Below are 20,000 nucleotides of genomic sequence, written 5' to 3'. Positions count from 1 at the left end.
TAAACCTTGAGTCACCACAACACATGTCTCTTGCAAGGACAAGGTTGGGGGTAGGGTCACAGATTAACAGCATCTCAAATACAGAACAAAATGGAGTCTCTTATGTCTACTTCTTTCTATATAGACACAGTAACAGGCTGATCTCTCTTTCTTTTCCCCACACCAGCCAACATGATGAAACTCCACCTCTACTAAAAATAAAAAAAAGGCCGGGCGTGGTGGCTCAAGCCTGTAATCCCAGCACTTTGGGAGGCTGAGACGGGCGGATCACGAGGTCAGGAGTTCGAGACCATCCTGGCTAACACGGTGAAACCCCGTCTCTACTAAAAAATACAAAAAGCTAGCCGGGCGAGGTGGCTGGTGCCTGTAGTCCCAGCTACTCGGGAGGCTGAGGCAGGAGAATGGTGTAAACCCGGGAGGCGGAGCTTGCAGTGAGCTGAGATCTGGCCACTGCACTCCAGCCTGGGTGACAGAGCGAGACTCCGTCTCAAAAAAAATAAAAAAATAAAAAATAAAATAAAAATAAAAATAAAAATTAGCCAGGTACAGGGGCAGGCGCCTGTAATACCAGCTCCCCAGGAGGCTGAGACAGGAGAATTGTTTGAGCCCAGGAGGCGGAGGTTGCAGTAAGCTGAGATCATACTGCTGCGCTCCAGCCTGGGGGACAAAGCAAGACCATTTAAACAACAAAATATAGATAGATAAATATCTAGATAGATAGATAGATAGATAGAGCAGGCAGGATGGCTGGGCGCAGTGGCTCACACCTGTAATCCCAGCACTTTGGCAGGCTGAGGTGGGCGTATCACCTGAGGTCAGGAGTTCAAGACCCGCTTGACCAACATGATGAAACCCCATCTCTACCAAACATACAAAATTAGCCAGGTGTGGTGGCACATGCCTGTAATCCAAGCTACTTGGGAGGCTGAGGAAGGAGAATTGCTTGAACCCAGGAGGTGGAGGCTGCAATGACCTGTGATCGTGCCATTGCACTCCAGCCTGGGCAACATGAGTGAAACTCTATCTCGAAAAAACCAACCAACAAACAAACAAAACAGGCCAGGCTCAGTGGCCCACGCCTGTAATGCCAGCACTTTGGGAGGCCGAGGCAGGTGGATCACAAGGTCAGGAATCTGAGACCAGCCTGGCCAACATGGTGAAACCCTGTCTCTGCTAAAAATACAAAAATTAGCCAGCTGGCATGTGCCTGTAATCCCAGCTACTCAGGAGGTTGAGGCAGGAGAATCGCTTGAATCCAGGAGGCAGAGGTTGCAGTCAGCTGAGATCACACCACAACATTCCATCCTGGATGACAGAGTAAGACTCCATCTCAAAATAACTAAATAACTAAATAAAAATTATTTATTTTTACTTTTTTTTTTCTTTTGTAGAGACAGGGTTTTGCCTCGTTACCCAGGCTGGTCTTGAGCTACTGGACTCAAGTGATCCGCTCTTCTCAGCCTCCCAAAGTGCTGGGATGACAGGCATGAGCCACCGTGCCGGGTTTTCTTTACTTCTTTTTGTCAGATATCTCATGCCCTGGCATGGTTTCCCCTTCTCCTAGGCCTGGGAGCAATTGGTTTAATGGTAATCACTGTATTTGCATTTTGGAGGACTGTGCCTAAGAGCTGTTTTTATTTAAAGAGTCCCAGCAATCAAATACAGGTTGGATTGCTAGTTCGCCTGTTTCCACACAATTCCCTCCTACTTAAGCTCTCTATGTTTACACACAGGACATCTAACTGCCTGTTCTGGTCAAGGTACAGCTTTCTGGAGCTCTGAGAGACGGAAGAGAAAGGGTTGGTACGTTCTACAGGTGAATGGTGGGCTGCTGAGAGAGAGACAGAGAGACATAGTCTAAGGTAACAGGAAAGCTTCTGGCACTGGTGCCTGTACAGTCAGTGGTGTCACTGCCAGGACAGGAAATAGGAGAGGCAGAGCAGGTTTGGGGGAGGGGAAGAATGATAAGTTCAGTTTGGGAGCTTTATTCATTAGCTCCTTGGGCATTACTAGGTGGCAGGTACCGTGTCAGGAACAACCGTGAACGAAAGAAAGAAGGTCCCTGCTCTCCTGAAGCTTACATTCCTGTATGGGAAGGACAACTTAAATAAATCAACAAACTGCACAAGCCTGGTTCTATAGTCATGTGACAGACTGCTCTGCAAAGGCGGCCAGGGAAGACTCCATCTGGGGGAGACCTGGAGATTAGACGATGTCAGGCTGAGTATGACAATGACCTAGGGACATAGCCTGAGAGAAGCAGTTTGGATATCTAGGTCTCGGCTGGAGATGATCAGAAAAGAAGCAAAAAGCATACTGCAAAATATGCGCAGCATATAATACTAACTATAAGGAGATGAAAAATACACACAATAATAATGATTATTAATTATTTGAGACAGAATCTCGCTCTGTCGTCCAGGCTGGAGTTCAGTAGCACGATCTCGGCTCACTGCAGCCTCCGCCTCCCGGGGTCAAGCGATTATCTAGCCTCAGCTACCGAAGTAGCTGAGAATGACAGGGGTGCGCCGCCTCACCCCGTCCAGCTAACTTCTGTATTTTTAGTAGAGACACGGTTTCGCTATCTTGGCCCGGTTGGTCTGTAACTCCTGGCCTCAGGCGATCCGCCCGCCCGCCTTGGCCTCCCAAAGTGTTGGGATTGCAGGCGTGAGCCACAGCGCAGGGCCTCACTGATTGAGGCTGTTTACGGTTTTTTAGATTTTTTTTTTTTTTCCTAAACGGGGTGGTGAGTACAGAAGTGTGAGATGTAACACGTAATTTCTACACCTTTTGCACACGTAAATATCACAAAGTAAACTTTTAAAATAAGGCAAGGCCTAGGGCCTCGCGAGGCTTCTCTGAGGAGCGACGACCAGGCAGTCACAGCTAGTTTCCACTGCCTCCACGCCCCGGCCTACGCCAGCCCCTCTCCCCAGTCATCCGCTCGGGGCTGGCTCCGCCCCAGAACTGCGCAAGCTCCCCGCCTACATCTGCTTCCTAACCAATGGGCGCTCGAGATTTGGGCCCACACCCCCGTCACGCCCCGCCCCAGACTCGCGCGTCGCGTGTCGTCACGGCCCGGCCCCCGCCACGTGACGGCCGCGCGCCGGGCTCTCGCTCCCCGCCGGGCTCGCGCCTCAGAGGCCGGTGAGGCGCCGGCGGCCACGCCGCGGAGGGCGCGGGCCGAGCAGAGCCGGGCGTTGGGGCCCGCGTGCGCATGGAGGCGTTGCCGGCAGGCCCCTGAGGGCAGCGGGGAGACACGACCCGGCGACCTCGCGCATCCCTCGAGCCGACACGCGCTCTAGCCACCGGGTGGCGACGGGCCGCGGAGCCGGCGCGGCCATGGCGACCGGCGGCCAGCAGAAGGAGAACACGCTGCTTCACCTCTTCGCCGGCGGGTGAGTTTCCGGGCCCAGCCGCGCGCCCCGCCGCCTACGGTCCCCTCGGCCTTCGCCCCGGGCGCGGTCCCAGCCTCCCGCGGCGGTTACCGGCCCTCCGCGGGCTACGGCGCCGGCGCCCGGGAGGAGGAAGTCCCGGCGTCGGGGGCTGGTGGGCAGGGCCAAGGGAGGGGGTCGGGCCTTCCTCACCCCCCGTCCTGACCGAAGCCCCCAGGGCGGCTGTGCACCGCCTCCCGTCCTCCCCGTGGCGTCCCCAGCTTCTTCCCATTCTGAACAGTCAGTGGCCGGTGAGTGTTGCTCGGCGGCGGTCCTGCCTGGACGCTGTGGCGCGGTCCCCCTCCCCCGCCCCCTTCTCCCGGGGCCTTTCCCGAAGCGCAGCGCCTCAGAGCCCGGGGCAGGATCGCTGATGCTCGGGTGTGCCCGAGGTTCCTCAGGGCAGTGCGGGAGGTCGTCCGGACGGGCAAAACGGTCTGCGGACGTTGGACGCCAGCAAGGCCTGGATGGTGCTGGGGAACGATGATGCTGGCGGCCACACGCGGGATGGCTAAGCCTGGGACCCAGACTAATATGAGGTCTGAAAGGTGTGTTGAGACACTTCTCGCCGGCTGGTGGGCGCTTCCAACGCCGGAGACCGCAGAATTGTAAAGTGTTCCTTGTTTTGAAAGCTGCATTAGGTCTATGATCAGGCACCTTTTTTCCAGCGGAGACAATGCATTTTTAGGAGGTTGAGTTGTGCAGTTAAGAAGGGAGGTGATTTTTTACCTCCCTGCACCTCACCATCTCCCCCCTTCCCCCCTCCGCGAGAAAGTAAAATATTTTTGAGTATTAGTAATTCTCTTTTTTCCTTTATCACAGACGGTGGCTTGGGGTCCTTTCGGAGTCTTCCAGATGTTTGGAGTCTTAATTTGAGGACCTCATGGGCCTGGCACAGCAATTTTTGAGTGTAGGATATTTTGCATAAAATAGTTTAACCTGGATGATCATCTTGGCTTGAGTAGTTTAGTTGCAGCCTGGATTCCTACCTGGATATGTTCCTTACAACAAACAATGGTTGAGAAACTTACCTTCGAAGATGACTGATGAAAGCGTCCCTGACCTTTTTTGTGCTTGTATTGTGGGCAGTCACCAGGTTACTTTAACCAAAAACTTTAGTGGGTCTTCATAGATAGGAAGAGTTTCTCATTCATCTCTTCCCTGTCATTCCCTTGCAAACCTTACCTCCATGTCTCCATTGAGACTTCCTTTGTTTTTTGTTGTTGTTGTTGTTGTTGTTGTTTTGAGATGGAGTTTCGCTCTTGTTGCCCAGACTGGAGCGCAATGGTGCGATCCCGGCTCATCGCAACCTCCGCCTCCCAGGTTCAAGCAATTCTCCTGCCTCAGCCTCCCGAGTAGCTGGGATTATAGGCATGCACCATCACGCCCAGCTAATTTTGTATTTTTAGTAGAGACGGGGTTTCTTCATGTTGAGGCTGGTCTCGAACTCCTGACCTGAGGTGATCTGCCTGCCTCGCCTCCCCTCCCAAAGTGCTAGGATTACAGGCGTGAGCCACCGCGCCCGGCCCTTTGTTTTGTTCTGTTTGAAAGGGAGTCTTCCTTTGTCGCGCAGGCTGGAGTGCAGTGGTGCGATCTCTGGGCTCGCTGCAACCTCCGCCTCCTGGATTCAAGGGATTCTCCAGCCTCAGCGTCCGGAGTAGCTGAGATTACAGGCCCCCACCACCACGAGCGGCTATTTTTTTTTTTTTTTTTTTTTGAGACAGAGTCTCACTCTGTCTCCCAGGCCGGAATGCAGTGGCGCCATCTCGGCTCACTGCAAGCTCCGCCTCCCGGGTTCACGCCGTTCTCCTGCCTCAGTCCTCCAGAGTAGCTGGGACTACAGTCGCCCGCTAACTTTTTGTATTTTTAGTAGAGACGGGGTTTCACCGTGTTAGCCAAGATGGTCTCGATCTCCTGACCTCGTGATCCGCCCGCCTCGGCCTCCCAAAGTGCTGGGATTACAGGCGTGAGCCACCACGCCAGGCTGAGACTTCCTTTCAGAGTAACACATGGGGAAGCTTTCTTAAATTAAGCCACTCTATATAAATTTGTCTTTCTTGGGAATTTTAAACAAGTTGGCCATTTTTTTTTTTTGTCTCACACGTTTTTTAAGCCAAGAAGGATCATTAAAAAAAAAAAAAAAGTTTCTGCTCAGTGATTTTGACTTACTGTTTTTAGTGAGGTGGTTTTTGTTTTGTTGTGTGTGTGTGTTGTTTTTTTTTTTTTTTGAGACGGAGCCTCTGTCACCCAGGCTAGAGTGCAGTGGCGCAATCTCGGCTCACTGCAAGTTCCGCCTCCCGGGTTCACGTCATTCTCCTGCCTCAGCCTCCCGAGTAGTTGGGACTACAGGCGCCCGTCACCACGCCTGGCTAATTTTTTGTATTTTTAGTAGAGACGGGGTTTCGCAGTGTTAGCCAGGATGGTCTCAATCTTCTGACCTCGTGATCCGCCTGCCTTGGCCTCCCAAAGTGCTGGGATTACAGGCGTGAGCCACCGCGCCCGGCCAGTGAGGTGGTCTTTTAAATTTTTTCTTTGTATTCCAAACCAGGAGAGTTGCATGCTGGAGCAACCTCTGTTGAGGCGCACTGTGAAATGGATGGCCCTGTCTTGTTGAATCTCCCTCTGTACCCTTCACTGTGCCCTCTGGCTGCCAGATTCTCCTACTAGGGCACTAGCCTTTTACCTTGTGATGGAGTAAATCTGCAGTGGCTGGCAGAGTTCTCCTGCTTGATTAAGATGTAGGTAGTTTATTAGGGTGTCACCTGAAGCCATTGTATTTAACAAGTTTCCCTTCCTGTATTGGCAGCAGTTTGAGATTCAAGAAAGAAAAGACAGCTTCCAAAAGGATGTTTTCAGAGTAACTAATTGGATTTTGATCCACTCTCACTAGCCTAAAATATTTTACTTCACTTCCTGTTAGGGAAGAACGTGAAAGGAGCTGAGTGTAAAATGGCTGTATTGTATGGTTAAAATGAGTCCACGCAGAGGTCCCACCTACTCTGGTGGAATATGTGCTGCTTTGCTCCAAGTAACTAGTTGCCACGCCGCTGTTGTTAAGCTGGCGTCTTTCCAGAAAACGAGATGCACTTCCTTTGAAAAGAAGTCAGAGCCCCTACTTTAAAAATCTGTCACATTTCTCTTGTTTTTTGAATAGCCATTGGAAACTATAACAGCAAATAAGTTTAATACTGTTGCTAATTAATGATACTGAACAAGCTTTTTTTTTTTTTGGAGACGGAGTCTCGCTCTGTTGCCCAGGCTGGAGTGCAGTGGCCGGATCTCAGCTCACTGCAAACTCCGCCTCCTGGGTTTACGCCATTCTCCTGCCTCAGCCTCCCGAGTAAGCTGGGACTACAGGCGCCCGCCACCTCGCCCGGCTAGTTTTTTGTATTTTTTAGTAGAGACGGGGTTTCACCATGTTAGCCAGGATGGTCTCGATATCCTGACCTTGTGAGCCGCCCGTCTTGGCCTCCCAAAGTGCTGGGATTACATTTTTTTTTTTTTTTTTGAGATTGAGCCTCACTCTGTCTCCCAGGCTGGAGCACAGTGGTGCAATCCCTGCTCACTGCAATCTCCGCCTCCTGGGTTGAAGCGATTCGATTCGCATGCCTCAGCCTCCCAGGTAGCTGGGATTACAGGCGTGTGCCACCACGCCCAGCTAATTTTTGTATTTTTAGTAGAAATGGGGTTTTGCCATGTTGGCTAGGCTGGTCTCGATCTCCTGACCTAAGGTGGTCCACCCACCTTGGCCTCCCAAAGTGCTGGGATTATACAGGTGTGAGCCACCATGCCCTGCCTGAAAAACTGTTTTATTTTTATTTATTTATTTTTGATAGGGAGTTTCACTCTTGTTGCCCAGGCTGGAGTGCAGTGGTGTGATCTCAGATCACTGCAACCTCCGCCTTCCAGGTTCAAGCAATTCTCCTGCCTCAGCCTCCTGAATAGCTAGGATTACATGTGTGCGCCACCACGCCTGGCTAATTTTTTAGTTTTTTTTAGTAGAGACAGAGTTTCACCATGTTACCCAGGCTGGTCTCTTACTCCTGACCTCAGATTATCTACCTGCCTGGGCCTTACTTCTCTAAGTGCTGAGATTACAGGCATGAGCCACCACACCCGGTCGATTAAGTAATTTCTTTCTAATCTCCTATCATTGCTAATTTTTTTGCCATTATAAATACTTAGACATCCTTATGTCTACATATGTGCTTTATTTCCTTTGAATAAACCAGTACAAGTACAATTGCTGAGTCAAAGGTTTTTAAGGTTTTTGGTACCTACACAGCACATTCATAAACTGTCTTTCAGGGTGAGTTCTGCATGAGCTTACCTTATTTATTTGATGTTTACTGCCTTTAGGGTTTCTGCTGTCTTCTGCTTTCTTCCCTCTTACCCCCAAATCTGGGTGATATTGTTAAAAAAAAGAAAAAAAAAGAGAAGTACTCAAGCACATTTTATTGTACAAAACCTGTCTTTTTTTTTTTTTTTTTTTTTAGGTGGATTCTCTCTCTGTCACCCAGGCTGGAGTGCAGTGGCACATCCTTGGCTCACTGCAGCCTCCGCCTTCTGGGTTCAAGTGATTCTCCTGCCTCAGCCTCCCTAGTAGCTGGGATTAAAGGCACATGCCACCATGCCTGGCTAGTTTTTGTATTTTTAGTAGAGACACGGTTTTACCATGTTGGCCAGGCTGGTCTCAAACTCCTGTCCTCAGGTGATCCGCCCACCTTAGCCTCCCAAAGTGTTGGGATTACAGGTGTGAGCCACTGGACCCAGCCCTGTCATTCCTTTTCTATTGTTTAAACCACCTCGTCAAGAAGAACACAGAAGTGCTCTGAGGTGGCCCTTCTGTGTGTAGGCTTGATTTGCTGAAGACGAAAATCGTATAAATTTTCCCCATCAAATAGCATGGGGGTTCTGGTTCTGTTAGTGTTAGTGATGTCCTTCATATGCTGGGCAGGCACTTCACATAGCACGGTGCCCATTTAGATATACCCAGTACCTGAAATAGCTGGGCTAAGCTGTCCTTAGATTTAGAGGTTGATCCTGGATTAGTTGCTTTGGGTCTTATTTTTATGGCATGCTTTTTTGTTTTGTCATCCTAGCCTTTAAAATGTATTTTAATGGGAGTATGGTATCTTTAAGATCTTAAACTAGGCCAGGCGCGGTGGCTCACGCCTGTAATCCCAGCACTGTTGGAGGCCGAGGCAGGTGGATCACCTGAGGTCAGGAGTTCGAGACCAGCCTGGCCAACATGGCAAAACCTCATCTCTACTGAAAATACAAAAATTAGCCGGGCTTGGTGGCACGCGCCTGTAATCCCAGCTACTTTGGAGGCTGAGGTAGGAGAATCGCTTGAACCTGGGAGGCAGAGGTTGCAGTGAGCCGAGATCGCTCCACTGCACTCCAGCCTGGGGGACAGAGAGAGAGAGAGAGACTCCATCTCAGAAGAAAAAAAAAAAAAGAAAAAGAAAAAAATTAAACTATAATAAGACGCAGATATTTTCAAAATTCAGTTTTCCCACCTAGTATGGGCAGCTGTTGCCAGGTGTACTCAGGTACTTTTCCCTACAAATTAAATCTTTATCGGCTGGTGGTTACTTTTTTGTTTTTCTTCTTTCTTTTGAAGAAGCGTTTCCCTCTGTGACCCAGGCTGGAGTGCAGTGGTGCCATCTCGGCTCACTGCAACCTCCACCTCCTGGGTTCAAGCAATTCTCGTGCCTCAGCCTCCCAAATAGCTGGAATTACAGGCACGCACCACCACGCCCTGCTATTTTTTGTATTTTTAGTAGAGACTGGGTTTCACCACATTGGCCAGGCTGGTCTTGAACTCCTGACCTCAGGTGACCTGCCCACCTCAGCCTCCCAAAGTGCTGGAATTACAGGCGTGAGCCACCGAGCCCAGCCAATGTCAGGTTTCAAGTAAAACTTTGCAAAAATTTACAGTGTATACAGAAAAACACCTAATGTTTTTCAAATAGCACGATAGAGGTAGCAGGTGAAATGGCGGTTACCAAACCTCCAAAGATTAGGATTGCAGGATGTCTGGCAGTATCATTTGTTGGCAGAATGTGGATAAGCTGTGAGCCTGGAAAGCAGTTTACCATCAGCGGGGTAGTGATTATTATCAGAAAAAGCATACAGACCTTGGTTTTAGTTCCTGATATGCATGTATGCATAGGGAACAGAGGCTCTTGTTGAAGACAGTTGGTTTTTACAAATTTTCCTTGATAGTTTAAACTCAGAGTTAAAAAGCACAATTCTGTGTGCATAATTTAAAATTTTATGACTTCTGATCACATAAAGATACTTTTTAAAAATCCCAGTATATATTATAGTAGTAATGTTGTAGTTTTACTCTGCTGTCAACTGGAGGTGAGGTGCCTAAGCCACAAGGGGAAAAATTAAACTAGGGCAGCATGGGTGTAAAAGGATTGGAAGGTTAACTATATCTTCATGTAATAAATATAAGCCTTCAATTTTGGAAAGGAATAATGAGAGAAGATAGAGGAATGGGGAGGGGAGTGTTTTTTTTGTTTTGAGACGGAGTTTTGCTCTTGTTGCCCAGGCTGGAGTGCAGTGGTGTGATCTTGGCTCACAACAGCCTCCGCCTCCCAGGTTCAGGCGATTCACGGGGAGCCTATTTTTATCTTTTAAGAAAATGAATACATAGACCAGGTGTGGTGGCTCATACCTGTGATTCCAGCACTTTATTTTTATTTATTTATTTATTTTGAGATGGAGTCTCACTCTGTCGCTCAGGCTGGAGTGCAGTGGCGAGATCTCGGCTCACTGCAACCTCCGCCCTCCGAGTTCAAGTGATTCTCCTGCCTCAGCCTCCTGAGTAGCTGGGAGTACAGGTGCCTGCCACTGTGCCTGGCTAATTTTTTTTTTGTATTTTTGGTAGAGACGGGGTTTCACCATCTTGACCAGGCTGGTCTTGAACTCCTGATCTCGTGATCCACCCCTCTCGGCCTCCCAAAGTGCTGGGATTATAGGCATGAGCCACCGCGCCTGGCCAATTCCAGCACTTTAAAAGGAGGCCGAGGCAGGTGGATCTCTTTTTTTTTTTTTTTTGAGACGGAGTCTCGCTCTGTCACCCAGGCTGGAGTGCAGTGGCGCGATATTTGCTCACTGCAAGCTCCACCTCCTGGGTTCATGCCTTTCTCCTGCCTCAGCCTCCCGAGTACCTGGGACTACAGGTGCCCACCACCATGGCCGGCTAATTTTTTGTATTTTTAGTAGAGACGGGGTTTCACCGTGTTAGCCAGAATGGTCTCGATCTCCTGACCTTGTGATCTGCCCGTCTCGGCCTCCAAAGTGCTGGGATTACAGGCGTGAGCCACCGCGCCCAGCCCCACAGAGAATTTTCTCTGCACTTTGGCATCAGTGACTGACTAGAACACTGTTACCTTAGGAGCAAAATTAAATTAATGTCCAGGATGTTTACTCAGAACTGTTAAGACAAGCATGAGTCCCAACTGGCCTTTGGAAGATTATTTATATTAGTAAAACTCTTTAACTGCTTTCTTGAAAAGTTTAGGTATACCTTTTTTTTTGGACTAGGCTCATTTAGGAGCATTCAGTTGCAAGTAATAGAAGATTCAACTTCAAACTGGCTTGATTATGGGTACAAAAACCTGAATTCTAGAAGGAGCGCAGGCTTAAGGTGAGGGCTTAGCTGAGCAGTGCGTCAGTGTCACCGGGAGGGGCCCACCCATGCCTGCTTGGCCTCCAGTAACCTGCTTCATTGTAAGGCTGGCCGTGCGTAGCCACAGAAGGGCTTCCAGTAGCAGCTCCTTGTATTTCTCCCACCATTGAGCAAATCTTCAGTGTAATTCTGGACCCACTAGGACATGTACTCCTTGCTCTAAACCAGTCATTACTCCCAGGGAAATTATGCTGAGTACTTGGGCTGAAATCATATGCCTGTCCCTAAACAGATTACAAGGCAAAGTGGATGTTATGATATGGACAGGCTTCAGTGAGTCAGGCCAAAACTAGACATGAGTTCAATCCTGTCCACACTGTGTGGCTTAAGAAATTGGAGATCTTGGCCAGGTGCAGTGGCTCATGCCTGTAATCCCAGCACTTTGGGAGGCCAAGGTGGGCAGATCACCTGAGTCAGGAGTTTTGAGACCGGCCTGGCCAACATGGTGAAACCCCGTCTATTAAAAATACAAAAATTGGGCCCGGCGCTGTAGCTCACACCTGTAATACCAGCACTTTGGGAGGCCGAGGCGGGCGGATCACGAGGTCAGGAAATCAAGACCATCCTGGGTAACACAGTGAAACCCCGTCTGTACTAAAAATACAAAAAATTAGCCAGGCGTGGTGGCGGGCGCCTGTAGTCCCAGCTACTCGGGAGGCTGAGGCGGGAGAATGGCGGGAACCCGGGAGGCGGAGCTTGCAGTTAGCCGAGATCCGGACACCGCACTCCAGCCTGGGCGACAGAGGGAGACTCTGTCTCAAAAAAAAAAAAAATTAGCAAAGCATTGTGGCGCATATCTGTAATCCCAGCTACTCAGGAGGCTGAGGCAGGAGAATTGCTTGAACCCAGGAGGCAGAGGTTGCAGTGAGCTGAGATTGTGCCACCCTGGGCAACAAGAACGAAACTCCGTCTCAAAAAAAAAAAAAAAAAAAAGAAATGAGGGATCTTGCTAAGACAAAGGAAGAGGGGGATGGATGCTGGGGAGGCAACCAGCAGTGCCACCAATCCATTATATGGTCTTCAAATAGTACCCATTTTATTGGTCTAGAGCAGGGTTTCTAAACTTTGGTTGGATGATTGATTGTCTGTGAGGGATGGGCTGCCTTGTATATTGTAGAATGTTTAGCAGCGTCCCAGGCCTCTACCCACTAGATACGAGTAACCCCCTCTCCCCCATTTCAAAACCCAAAATGTCTTCAGACATTTTGTTACTGGGGTGGGGACAAAATTGCCCCAATTGAGAACTACTGGTTTAGAATAGTGGCCTTCAAAGTTGTTTTTTTTTTTAAGTTTTTGTGGGTTTCTTGTTTATTTTGTTTTGGGGTTTTGAGTGTTGTTTTTTTTTTTTCTCCCTTCCTGTCACTCAGGCTGGAGTGCAGGCGTATGATCATTGCTCACCGCAGCCTTGACCTGCCAGGCTCAAGCGATCCTCTCACCTCAGCCTCCAGAGTAGCTAGGTAGCTGAGACTAGAGTAGCTGGGACTACAGGTGCACGCCACCATGCCTAGCTAATTTCTGTAGTTTTTACAGAGATGAGTTTTCATTACGTTGCCCAAGCTGGTCTCGGAACTCCTGAGCTCAAGCAATCTGCCTGCCTTGACCTCCCAAAGTGCTGGGATTACAGGTGTGAGTCACTGTGCCCAGCCATGGCCTTCAAACTTTAATCATACACTGCTATGATTAAAATGTTTGTGCATATCTTATGTATAATTATATTACCCTATTACTTTGATACATATTATAAGACCTATACACAAAATAGAAATTAAATGGGCTGGGCGCGGTGGCTTATGCCTATAAACCCAGTACTTTGGGAGGCCCAGGCGGGCGCATCGCCTGAGGTCAGGAGTTCAAGACCAGCCTGGCCAACATGGTGAAACCCTGTCTCTACTAAAAATACAAAAATGATCCAGGTGTGGTTGGCGCACACTTATAATCCCAGATATTCATGAGGCCGAGGCATGAGAATAGCTTGAACCTGGGAGGCAGAGGTTGCAGTGAACCGAGATCACACCACTGTACTCTAGCCTGGGTGACAGAGTGAGACTCTGTCTCAAAAACAAAAAAACAAACAAACAAAATAGAAATTAAATGGTGGAGGTTATAAACAAAGTGTCATTTCTTTCTGTATGCCAGTGGGTCATGGTGCACATCTCTTAAGAGTATATAACCCAGTTTGGAGATTCCTTGTCTAAAATACTGCTTCCCAGTCAGATTAGTTAATTTTCCAACTATGTGAGGCTAATGCTGTGTCAGCATGTAACTGGCGGTTGAATATGACTTTTCCTACTGTCTGAGCACTGGCTACTGGAGCCCTCAGATGAACTGAGAGGATCCTAGTCTAAGACTTAGGTGGAAGAACCTGCCCTGCTGCCATTGACCAGACTGTTTATGAGAGAACAATGGTTGTGGGTGTCAACACTGTGGCCTGTGGGCAGAGAGGATTTTCCTACTGTCCCCAACTCTATCCCCAGCCCCTAGTAGGTCTGGGCTACAGACTGAGAGAGCTGGTAAGACAGGGAGACTGGTAGCTTGCTCTGTGGCCAGATGCCTCCTACAAGTGAGAGGCTGGTGCATCAGCCCAAGCCAGCAGGATGAGAAGGGACTGGGTGGTGTGCTTGGGAAGGACACTCAGTGACTCCCACTTTGAGCCAATCTTGTTAACTCCTAGAGGTCCCATTGCCTTGATGTCAAGGAACATGGGGACCAAAGGAAGGGAAGACACCTAGTTCTGCCCGCAGGCTCCCCAGGGCAAGTAAGGCAGAAAAGAGATGGGTGGATGAACTGCTGGTGGGATCAATGAGAGTTCCCAGTGTTGAGACTCATAGTAGGTTGAACGCCATCTGCAATGAAATAACATTCACCAAGGCCTCCAGTACTTCACAAACCTTTTTTTTTTTTTTTTTTTTTGAGGCGGAGTCTCGCTCTGTCACCGGGACTGGAGTGCAGTGGCCGGATCTCAGCTCACTGCAAGCTCCGCCTCCCGGTTCACACCATTCTCCTGCCTCAGCCTCCCGAGTAGCTGGGACTACAGGCGCCTGCCACCTCGCCCGGCTAGATTTTGTATTTTTAGTAGAGACGGGGTTTCACCGTGTTAGCCAGGATGGTCTCGATCTCCTGACCTCGTGATCCGCCCGTCTCGGCCTCCCAAAGTGCTGGGATTACAGGCTTGAGCCACCGCGCCCGGCCACAAACCTTTTTTTTTTTTTGATACGGAGTCTTGCTCTGGAGTGCAGTTGTGCAATCTTGGCTCACTGCAACCTCAGCCTCCCAGGTTCAAGCGATTCTCCTGCCTCAGCCTCCCAGGTTCAAGCGATTCTCCTGCCTCAGCCTCCTGAGTACCTGGGATTACAGGAACCTGCCACCATGCCCAGCTCATTTTTGTATTTTTAGTAGACACAGGGTTTCACCATGTTGGTCAGGCTGGTCTCTCAAACTCCTTACTGCAAGTAAGGCCTACCTTGGCCTTCCGGAGTGCTGGGATTACAGGTGTGAGCCACCATGCCCAACTTATTTTTTTTTTAATATATATATTTTTTGAGATGCGGTCTCACCCAGGCTGGAGTGCAGTAGTGTCATCTCAGCTCACTGCAGCCTTGACCTCCCTGGGTTCAGGTGATTCTCCTAAGTAGCTGGGACTACAGGTGCACACCACCACACCTGACTAATTTGTTGTTGTTTTTGTAGAGACGAACTCCAGCCTGGGTAACAGAGCAAGACCCTCTCTCTTTAAAAAAAAAAAAAAAAAGCAAGTGTGGCCTGCCACCATGAAAGAGGTCACTGATTCACTGTTACTAGGGCATTTGCTTTTTTGGACAAACACACCATCCTTTGATTAGTGACATAGACTTGGATGACAGTTGGCCAAAGTAATGAGTGCAGTTTCCTTAGGGACAAAGCAAAGGTGGTTGACCTGTATGGTATTTGAACTTACTGGCTTTCTGATGAAAAGATTTACCCAGAAGCTCTTTTTTTTCCAATGATTTGGAGTTACGTTATTGAACACAAACAGATTTCAGATATTTCTTTATTTTACTATGTTGCTGGTAAGTTTTTCAGTATCTTTAAATGTTATGCCTTTTAGGCATGAGGTTATTATGACAGGTAAGAATATTTTGTATGAATAGACATGGGTTAGAAAGTTTTTACGTCTAGCCGGGCGCGGTGGCTCACGCCTGTAATCCCAGCTCTCAGGGAGGCAGAGGCGGGAGGATAGCTTGAGCCCAGGAGTTCGAGACCTGCCTGGGTAATATAGCGAGACCCTGTTCTCAAAAAAAGGAGAAAAAAAAAAAAAAGAAAGTTTTTACGTCTAACATTTTTATTTTTATTATTTATTTATTTATTTGTTGAGACTGAGTCTTGGCTTTGTCACCCAGGCTGGAGTGCAGTGGTACGATCTCAGCTCACTGCAACCTCTGCCTCCTGGTCTTAAGCCATCCTCCCACCTCAGCCTCCCGAGTAGCTGGGACTACAGGTGCACATCACCAAACCCAGCTAATTTTTTAATGTGTATTCTTGGTAGAGACAGGGTTTCGACCTGTTGTCCAGGCTGGTCTCCCAACTCCTGAGCTCAAGTGCTCCACCCTCCTCGGCCTCCTAAAGTGCTAGGATTACAGGCATGAGCTGCCACACCCGGCCACTTCTATCTTTTTTTAAATATTTCTTATTATAGCCTATTTTCTTTTTTTTTTTTTTTTTTTTGTTGAGATGGAGTCTCGCTCTGTCGCCCAGGCTGGAGTGCAGTGGCCGGGAGCCTATTTTCTTTAGATATATTCTAGTACTTAGAGCAAATTACACAGACTAGTATTAAGCTAGGCCCACAACTTGATTAAAAATAAAAATAGGCCAGGCGGGTGGCTCACACCTGTAATCCAGCACTTTGGGAGGCCAAGGCGGGTAGATCACTTGAAGTCAGGAGTTCAAGACCAGCCTGGCCAACATGGTGAAATCCCGTCTCTACTAAAAAATACAGCTGAGACGTGTAGTCCCAACTACTCAGGAGGCTGAGGCACGACAATTGCTTGAATCCAGAAGGCAGAGGTTGCAGTGAGTTGAGATTGCACCACTGCACTCCCAACCTGGGTGACAGAGTGAAACTGTCCCCCCAAAATAAATAGGTAAATAAATAAAATAATCCCTCATGGGGATTTTACTTCATTCATTACTTTCAGAGTCTGTGTTAGGTACTAGGTTAGCTTCTAGATTTCCAACATTTGCCTCTCGTGGAATAGGGAAACTGCATAAACATTCTATACGTCCAGGCCTGTTTTTCCTTCCTGTTGTTACCTTTCCCAGGCGGAGATGCTGGTGGTCTACCATTTTTATTGACCCACCTATTTTATGCCAGGTGCCTGGTATACTCTACTTGCAAGAATGTATGAACTGCTTTTCTCCAAGGAGCTCCCAGTCTAGTGAGAAATACTTTTTTTCAAATACTTAGAAACCTTGGAAGACATTTTCCTTGAAATCTCAATTGAATAATTCCTTTGCTTAGTAAATACTGTTTAGGAACTTGTTGAGCCCTGATGCCAGGGATGGAAAGATAAGTAAGGCCCTAGGTCTGGATCTTGAGGAACTCATCAGATTATAGAGTGATGTTTTCCAGAGTGAGGCCTGTGTCACTGGTAGGCATGGGTGAGGATGTGTCTATGGCCCTTGACATTGTTATTTACAACTAACCCATCAAACATGTTATTTCACTGGTAGTATTGTTTAAGAGATGATGGACGTTAAGTATTTTAGGATAAATAAGTGAGTTGTCTTGAAGAAAAATATTTAATAGTAATTCAGGTAATATCTCGATATGAATATGTTATAAGGGTAATACTCAAATGACTGGCTTAGGGGAACCCTGATCCAGAGAGACAGTGTGCGAGGTGAAAACACAGGATTGACTGATTAGTTGTGAATGAGGGAAACACAAGGACTTCATTGTTGAAAGTGATTAATCAGATTTTTATTTTTTGTTTAAGACCGTCTTGCTCTGTCACCCAGGCTGGAGTGCAGTGACACAATCTTGGCTCACTGCAACCTCCGCCTCCCACATTCAAGCTATTCTCCTGCCTCAGCCTCTCCGGTAGCTGGAATTACAGGCATTATAGGCAGGCGCCACCAGACCCAGCAAATTTTTGTATTTTTTTTTAGTAGAGATTGGGTTTCACCATGTTGGCCAGGCTGGTCTCGAACTCCTGGCCTCAAGTATCCACCTGCCTCAGCCTCCCAGGGTGGTAGTATTACAGGTGTGAGCTACAGTGCTTGGCCGAAAGTAATTAATCAAATTCTAAGAAGAGTCTGTATTGGGGTAAATATTGATTTTCAAAATAGTATATTCACCTGAATGAACTATTTTGTTTGAATGTGCAAAAATACTTTTCCAGAGTATTCATTGCAGCATGGTAGTGAAATTGGAAATTACATGAATGTCCAACAGTAGGAAATTGGTTAAAATCTTATCAATCGATAAGGTAGAGATAGTATGAAGCCATTGCAAATGATGAAGCAGGTGCATAATTTGCCGTAAAAGGGCACTCAGAATACCTAGATACTGGGAAGGGGTTAGGTGAAAATGGCAAGAATGGAAAGCCCCAACGGATGTGCTAACGTGGGAATAGTAGTTATCCCTTTAGCTCTGGGATTTCAACTTTTTTTTTTTTTTTGAGATGGAGTCTTGCTCTGTTGCCCAGGCTGAAGTGCAATGGAGAGATCTCCACTCACTGCAACCTCTGCCTCGGCCTCCTGACTCCTGAGTAGCTGGGATTACAGGCATACACCACCATGCCCGGTAATTTTTATATTTTTAGTAGACATGGGGTTTCACCATGTTGGCCTGGCTGGTCTCGAACTCCTGACCTCAGGTGATCCACCCGTCTCGGCCTCCCAAAGTGCTGGGATTACAGGCGTAAGCCACTGCAGCTGGCCAATTGCAACTAATTTTATTAACCTCTGTTGTGTTCTAGCTTTTTTTTTTTTTTTTTTTGAGACAGAGTCTCGCTCTGTCACCCAGGCTAGAGCGCAGTGGAGCGATCTCGGCTCACTGCAAGCTCCGCCTCCTGGGTTCACGCCATTCTCCTGCCTCAGCCTCCTGAGTAGCTGGGACTACAGGCACCTGCCACCGCGCCTGGCTAATTTTGTGTGTGTGTGTGTGTGTGTGTGTGTGTGTGTATTTTTAGTAGAGATGGGGTTTCACTGTGTTAGCCAGGATGGTCTCCATCTCCTGACCTCGTGATCCGCCCACCTTAGCCTCCCAAAGTGCTGGGATTACAGGCATGAGCCACTGTGCCCAGCATGTTCTAGTTTTAAAGAGAGAAAAGCTAAACTTCGTATTCCATTGTGTAGAGAATAGTATAGCTTCTCTGATCTGCTTTGATCCCTTCTTACAGGTGTGGAGGCACAGTTGGTGCTATTTTCACTTGTCCACTAGAAGTCATTAAGACGCGGTTGCAGTCTTCGAGATTAGCTCTCCGGACAGTCTACTATCCTCAGGTTCATCTGGGGACCATTAGTGGAGCTGGAATGGTGAGACCAACATCTGTGACACCTGGACTCTTTCAGGTTCTGAAGTAAGTTCAGTCTCCATTCAATCTTCTCTGTTCCTGCCACCTACACACCCTGTACCACCACTGTCAACCCAGAATGTTCACATCAGGCTTATCAAATGTGATGTTCTGTTTGCATGGCCTTGGTCCTAACTTAAGAGTTAGGTTTCTTTACCAATACCTTTGAGCTGTGACCTTGCTCCCCTGGCAGCGGGGGTCCCAGTGTACATGTGACCATCATCCAGGGCAGTTAGAGTAAACCTAGCAAAGCAAACCAAAAATCCACGTGTAAATTGTTGCATCACATTGTCACTCTTGCTCAAAGCTCTTGAGGGAAATGAAGATAAGAGGTGGTAGAGTAAAATTTTAAATTGCACAACAGAAGAGTTGTGAATATTTTATTTTATTTATTTTGTTTATTTATTTTTTTTGAGACAGAAGAATCTCGCTCTGTTTCCCAAGCTGGAATGCAATGGTGCGATCTTGGCTCACTGCAGGTGATCCGCCCGCCTTGGCCTCCCGAAATGCTGGGAATACAGGCATGAGCCACCGCGCTCAGCCACAGATATTTTTAAAAGAAACAAAAATTTTTTTTTGTTTTTTTTTTGAGACGGAGTTTCGCTCTTGTTGCCCAGACTGGAGTGCAATGTCGGGATCTCGGCTTACCACAACCTCTGCCTCCTGGGTTCAAGCGATTCTCCCGCATTAGCCTCTCGAGTAACTGGGATTACAGACATGCACCACCATGCCTGGCTAATTTTGTATTTTTTGTAGAGATGGGGTTTCTCCATGTTGGTCAGGCTGGTCTCCAACTCCCAACTTCAGGTGATCCGCCCGCCTCAGCCTCCCAAAGTGCTGGGATTACAGGCGTGAGCCACCGTGCCCAGCCGTGAATATTTTTAAAAGAAACAAAAAAATTTTTTTTTCTCTTTTTTGAGACGGAGTTTTGCTCTTGTTGCCCAGACTAGAGTGCAATGGCACGATCTTGGCTTACCACAACCTCCACCTCCCGGGTTCAAGCGATTCTGCTGCCTCAGCCTCCCAAGTGGCTGGGACTACAGGCACCCGCCACCAAGCCTGGCTATTTATTTTGTATTTTTAGTAGAGACGGGGTTTCACTGTGTTTGCCAGGATGGTCTGGATCTCCTGACCTCATGATCCGCCTGCCTTGGCCTCCCAATTTTTTTGCTTTTTATTGGGAAATATTTTTAAATGTATAGAAAAGTTATATTTAATAAAATAGGTTTTAAAGTTTGTTTTATACCTGAGCTACCTGCCCATTTTATTATTTTTACTGTAGTTAAAAATAATTCATTTGCTTATAAA

General features: G+C 47.9%; 1 protein-coding gene across 4 annotated transcripts in view; it reads left to right on the top strand.

The window, feature by feature from the left end:
• The first annotated feature begins 3,090 nt into the window (after positions 1–3,090).
• The window catches only part of SLC25A33 (solute carrier family 25 member 33), a 45,534-nt gene continuing 28,624 nt past the window's right edge, over positions 3,091–20,000 (top strand). The window contains exons 1-3 of one of the 4 annotated variants that reach the window (XM_033228469.1): positions 3,091–3,398; positions 4,254–4,341; positions 18,519–18,698. In XM_033228469.1, coding sequence (XP_033084360.1) covers positions 18,652–18,698 — 47 coding nt within the window. In that variant the 5' untranslated portion in view covers positions 3,091–3,398; positions 4,254–4,341; positions 18,519–18,651. Of the gene's footprint in view, positions 3,399–3,599; positions 3,686–3,718; positions 3,980–4,253; positions 4,342–18,518; positions 18,699–20,000 lie in introns of those variants that run through there. The other 3 variants (XM_033228468.1, XM_033228470.1, XM_033228467.1) reach the window with 3 other exon arrangements.

Source organism: Trachypithecus francoisi, unplaced genomic scaffold (genome assembly GCF_009764315.1).
Source record: "Trachypithecus francoisi isolate TF-2019V2 unplaced genomic scaffold, Tfra_2.0 Lachesis_group12, whole genome shotgun sequence".
NCBI lineage: Eukaryota > Metazoa > Chordata > Mammalia > Primates > Cercopithecidae > Trachypithecus > Trachypithecus francoisi.
This window is presented reverse-complemented; position numbering and strand designations above follow the sequence as displayed.